Here is a 6,000-nt window from a genome sequence, read left to right on the forward strand (position 1 = left end):
TTGGGGTTGGCCCCTGGCCTCATCTTGCTACATTAAACCCCAAATGGTTTACATGTTTTGCCAACTAGTATATTGTCCCTATGTTGCAATAAAATTTTATTAAAAAAAGTATCATTAGCATATTACAAATAGTATTATTACATATATATATCTCTTTTCATTACTGTATATATTTGTTAATATCATGCGTTCTTAGTTAAATGTCCGAGGTAAGACCTTTGTAATAAGAGTTGTCATTTCTGTTGAAGCAAACTATGTATTTTAGCCCATTATTTATATGAAAAATGAGTTACACCAAATTAAAGCTAAGTGGTTAGGACTTAGGACTCTACGGTGTCGGGTTCAGAAACATTGTCATAAATAAAGGGTTCAGACCATAATATCAATTTCATTAAGGTGCTAGCCGGAATGTTTGGGGGTGAATCCTAAAAGAACGATTACCTGACCTTTGTCAAGACGATCAAATTCTACTCAATACATAATATTATTGATTTTTTAAAAAAATAACTCTATTTAAATAAAAAAATATATGCCAGGTGAGAAAAACATTGAAAATAAGATCTATTGAACTTTGCGTGGAGGACAAGGCTCCTATGAGCCCCATTAGGGATGGCAACGCGGGTTTGGTGCGGGTAGAACAATTACCCGTCCGTCAACTCGAAGACTGCGTGTAGAATTTCCTACTCGATCGTATCTGTGTCCGCGGGTAAAGTATGATACCCGCACCCGTACCCATCAGATACTGGGCAGATATTGGGTACCCGTCGGGTCTATCATTTCATATATCAAAAGTACATCAAAATAACCATTCCAACATATACAACGAACTAAATAGACCGCTAATAATACAATAATTTAGAAGGCACATCAAAATAGCCAGAATGACAGGAATATACAATTCTATCACATGAAACATAATTTAGAAGGCTGTGTTCCATCCTTTTACATATTGACGTAGAGTTTTAAAAGGGCATTTCAAATGCCAGGCAAGACAAGAATATATGGTACCTCGCATTTCCTCCTCAAATATCAATGAAAGCCCTCATGCTTCAATTGACTTCTCCATGTTCTTGGTTAAAAACGAAACTAATATAAGGCGATGCCACAAGGTGCAGCTGGTTAGATCTCCTTGCCGTTGCGCCGATGGTTACATCCATGTCGATCTCTTCAAGACGCATTCTAGCTGGTAGGCTCCAATCGAAGTAGTAGAGGAGCCGCGCCACCATGAGCTCCAGCGCGGCCAATCCAAATCCTACGCCAGGACACATCCTCCTCCCACTCCCAAACGGCAAATACTCGAGATGCGTGCCTTTATAATCAGTCACGCTACGCTCGAACCTCTCAGGCCTAAACTCCTCGGCATCAGCCCAATACTCCGGGCTTCTCGCCATCGCCCACGCGTTCACTGTAACCCTGGTGCCTACTGGCACTTCAAAGCCACCAACGTAGCATGTCTCCCTGCAGACACGGGGGAGAAGGAGTGGCAACGGTGGGTGCAGCCTCAGACTCTCTTTGATCACCATTCTTGTGTAGACCAATGCGCCCATATGCGTCTCGTGGTCATGTGGGCTTGTGCCATCAAGTTCTTGCCGTACCTCTGCCTGTGCTTTGGCTAGCATGCTGGGGTGTCTCATGAGCTCCGTCATGACCCACTCGGCTGCTGCTGATGTCGTCTCTGTGCCCGCCGTAAACATATCCTTTAGTTGAAAGAGACAATATATTCATAAGTAAATAAGTGGTGATGGATTATTCGTAGGGGGAAATTGACATGAGGAAAAACACCAAAAATTTTTGAGGCGAAGTCGTGGTTGCTTTGGTGCTCAATGTGACTATCATGTTTTATGTTATAAGATGTTTTGAAATTTTTTAATTTGAGCTTGTTTAAATTTGATTAAGTTAACAGTAAAACTACACCACCTAAATTAGTTTTATTAAATTTATAGTTGAATATACATTGTTACTATATTTTTTTTACTGGAAATATTACTACATTTCTCTATAAATTTTATCAAACATAAATATGTTTGACTTTTAAAAGAGGCAAAATGTCTTGCGGTATGAAACGAAGTTAGTATATAAATCTACGTGTGAGCTTTTAATAGGATTTTAGTAATGAATGTTCATACGTGACTTTCTTCTAACCAATAGAATAAAATGGTTAATTAGATCTATGCCATTATAACCTAGATAAAAATGATGTATAACTTACCACTACGATTGCTTTGATGTTTACGGTGTTGATGGGATACTCAAGGTGGTCACCCTCATCCCTTATTCTAAGCAGGATGCTCAGAAGGTTGTCGTCTCTCGTCGCGTCGTTTCGCCGCCTCTCGCAGTCGGCGATGATCTTTTCCAAGACGGCATCAAGCTGGTGGCGCGCCCGCCACAGCCGGCGCCTCATGCCGGTGGCGGCGTCCACGAACCGAAGCGACGGGAAGAGGTCGCCGACGCAGAACCCGGAGCTGTTCCTCAGCGCCACCTCGATCGCCGCCAGGAACTGCCCCTGCAGCTCGGCGCCGCACCGCTCGCCGAACGCCGCCTTCCCGGTGATGGCGTTCGCGCACGACACCAGCATCCTCCCGAGGTTCACCGGCCGGCCGCTGCCGGCGTGGCGGCGGAGCTCCCCGACGAGGCGGCGCGTCTCGGCGTCCCTGCCGGGCGCCAGCTCCCTCACCTTCCGCGCGCTCAGGAGCTCGACGGTGCAGAGCTTCCGGAGCGCCCGCCAGTAGGCGCCGTAGGGCGCGAACGCGACGTCGAGGTTGCCGTAGCAGATGATCTCCGTGGCCACCAGGCTCGGCCGCGACGCGAACCGGACGTCGTTGCCGCCCCTGAGCACCTCCTCCGCGGCCGCCGGCGACGACACCACCACGGTGTCGACCTCCCCTAGCCGCAGGTACATCACGGGGCCGTGCCTCCTCGCCAGGTCGCGGAGGGCGACGTGCGGAGGCCGCGGCGCCGCCGTCCCGGCGGCGAGGTGGTGCAGGCTGCCGACGAACGGGAGGCGCCATGGACCTGGTGGCCTCCTCGTCTTGGCGCGAAATGGCGTGGGTTTGCGACGGCTGAGTAGAGGTGCAAGAATCGCAAGTGAGAGGAGCGAGAGGAAGAGGAGAGTGACGACCGTGCTAATTGGCTCCATCAACGAACGGTTTAGTGGTAATTTTGAGCTTAATTTGCTTGATGAAGAAACATGATTGGGTGGCAACGCTATTTATAGACACATAGTGTAAACAAATTTTAAAATAAACCTTTCTAAGTTTTGATTAGTCCAACCATTCCATATTATTAACTCACTTTTTGGTTGTTATAAATCAAATTTCTATAATTGATAAAAGAAATATAACATTTTCAACACAAATAAATATGCAATAAAAATATATTTAGTTATGAATTTAGTGAAACAAGTTTAGCGTTATGAGTATTAGTATATTTGTTTTAAACATATTCAAACACGGAGAGTTTTAACTCAGGATGCATGGAAGAACCAAGAGTTAGGCCAGAAGTTTTTGGCAATAAAGATGATATGATGCCACTGCATTTTAATGTGATTGCCATGAAGATCTCTAGTATAGACACACAATTTTCACCAATAAACAGTTAAAATTTTTCCCATGTATTCACATTGTAAATTCCTTACCATGCGATGCAATTATTGTTTGTAATTTTTCTTGTACTCACTGTCACTGTACAGGAAATCTAGAAAAAAAAAAGTTGATAGTCTACTTATATCCCATAAAAGTACCAGTACAATAAGAAAAGAGATACGAGAGACAAATGTAAGGCAATTAGGTGATGAAAAATGTAAAATACATGACGTTATTTTTTAAAAGAGACAATTGTCGTATTTGATAATATTTTGTTGTCTAATTACCAATTTAACCATGTTTTGCCGACTTTGTTCATTTGATCGTCTTTACCAAAACCGAATTCACCAGCTAACCCTATTCCATTAAGTACAATCAACGTTGCTAACTTAGCTCAAAAATCACACTTCTGTTCTTGCTCATTTATTCCACTTTCTAAAGGTCCTGCTAGTTTGGGCTAAGATTCCTGACTGATTAGTATATTTTTTATATGGTTAGATAGATTTGTATCAAATTTGACTTGATTTATTTAGTTTATGACAAATATGACTCGATTTCACAGAACTTATTTCATGTTGACAATGAATTTGAAATACGAATAAACTTTGACGAATTTGACAGCAATGGCTCTACTATTCTGTCAAAAAAAATAAAAATTGACACCTACGTTCTATTTTTAACTGATCAAAAATTTCTATTACTAGAGTTTTCCACCTATTTCTTTTCAACCTGTCATAATCGTTTCTCCAATTCATTATCTCAACTTTCTTATAATATCAACTTTCTTAGTAATTACGAAAATTCATTATATTATAGTACGGAGTGGGTAGCATATTTTTAAAACTCTATAAGTACGAATGGGGAAAATAAAAAAAATTAAGAACACGGAATGCAACTAAGGAAACGAAGAAACTGATGTATGGAATTATTGATAGACCTTTCCTCTCTTTTACACGATTAGACGGTCTGGTCGGTTTGGATGTTTTGTTCGATCGGATACAACAGTTTGGGTTTTCTTTTTCTATTACTACAAAAAATTACCGTGTGTTACAACAGGACAAGTTAATTTTAATTTTAATCGTGCAAATTAAAATAAACTTCAAAATGTTTTGAAAACAAATTGCGTTTTGAGTCAGGAACATTAAGTGTTGTGAATATACAATTAATTTAAAAAGTGTATGTTGCATCGGAAAGGTTACAAGTGATAATAGTAAATTTTGTTTAACATCATAAACAAATTAAATAAGATGGGTGGTCATTCGTATGCTAAACTATGTTATGATATTTTCAGCCAATTCTCTGAGTCATATTCCTTTGATTTTTTTGTTTGCAAATACTAAATTTTAAAGGGTGTACCATGACAGCCAGTAAGAATCTTTCACTTTCCAATTCTTTGAATATGTTAAATTATGCTCAACATCATAAAAAATAAATAATATGGGTGGTCTTTTCACAACGAAGGAAGAAGGAGGCACAATAAATCAAATCATTTTACGTCATTTTCAACTAAGTTATCCGAGTCCACTCCCTTCGATCTTTTATTGATACAATTATTTAATTTTAAACAATGCACAATGATCTTTTATTATTGATGCAAATATTTAATTTTAAACGGTACACAAAGATTGCTAATAATTATATATCGTGCAGTTCTTTAACAGTGGACCGAAATCAAAATTGAACGTGAATTTCACTTTCTATTAAAGTAAAAAAAAGGTAAAAACAGAATCTTAGCACTAGCACGATTATATTTTTAATGTTAATTTTATTTCTATGAAAATTCGTTCGTAAACATTTAAAGGTATTAAATGTAGATTTCGTAAATTAATGAGAATTCACATGGAGCATAAACCATCCATGCCCACAGCTTTGGCAGGATTGAGATCCTTCGTAGTCAAAGGCATCATATCTACAGAGAATCTGTTGGACCCACGTGTCAGTGAGAAAGGTAGATATGTTTTTAACTACAGACGACCATGATCAGCATTGATGGGGGCCTTTAAGTCCGGCCTTAACCAGAAACTCTGGCTGCGCGCGAGTTCTATTAAAGCAATGATTACGCGATTTCGACGGACGGCGGAAGCGTCTCTACTTGATAATAGTAGTAGTAGAGATGTTTACTGAATCAGTGACTTGTTTTTGTAAATATTCCACCGAGATACCCCTGCTTATTGCCTCTGTCGTGTTGTGCTTCCACCGATCCAGCATCTACTATAAAAGAGAAGGATAGAAAGTACTTACTCTTGCCTCTGTCGTGTTTGAGAAGGGGCAAAAAGGAACAAGAAGAAGAAAAATGGTCAAAACCAGAGAGGCATTGTCTGGTAGTGCAGAGGACAGAGTGAGCATATGCAAGTTGCAAGTGGCATATCCTTGCACCCCATTTTCTATTAGGAAGGTTTCCCCTAGTTAAATTCTTTTG

General features: G+C 40.3%; 1 protein-coding gene across 1 annotated transcript; it reads right to left on the reverse strand.

The window, feature by feature from the left end:
* Positions 1-1,049: 1,049 nt before the first annotated feature.
* LOC102705642 (9-beta-pimara-7,15-diene oxidase) lies at positions 1,050-3,136 on the reverse strand. Its single transcript, XM_015838099.2, has 2 exons — positions 2,210-3,136; positions 1,050-1,697 (listed from the first exon to the last, which is right to left on the reverse strand). Exons 1-2 carry the CDS (start codon positions 3,134-3,136, stop codon positions 1,050-1,052), a joined length of 1,575 nt encoding a protein of 524 aa, XP_015693585.2.
* Positions 3,137-6,000: the final 2,864 nt, after the last annotated feature.

Source organism: Oryza brachyantha, chromosome 6 (assembly GCF_000231095.2).
Source record: "Oryza brachyantha chromosome 6, ObraRS2, whole genome shotgun sequence".
NCBI classification, from domain to species: Eukaryota; Viridiplantae; Streptophyta; class Magnoliopsida; order Poales; family Poaceae; genus Oryza; species Oryza brachyantha.

Excerpts from the sequence above, each read along its gene's own strand:
- LOC102705642 (XM_015838099.2), bottom strand. The coding sequence starts at position 3,136 with ATGGAGCCAATTAGCACGGTCGTCACTCTCCTCTTCCTCTCGCTCCTC. Across the intron at positions 1,698-2,209 it reads ACATCAAAGCAATCGTAGTG|GATATGTTTACGGCGGGCAC; the intron begins GTAAGTTATACA and ends TTTCAACTAAAG.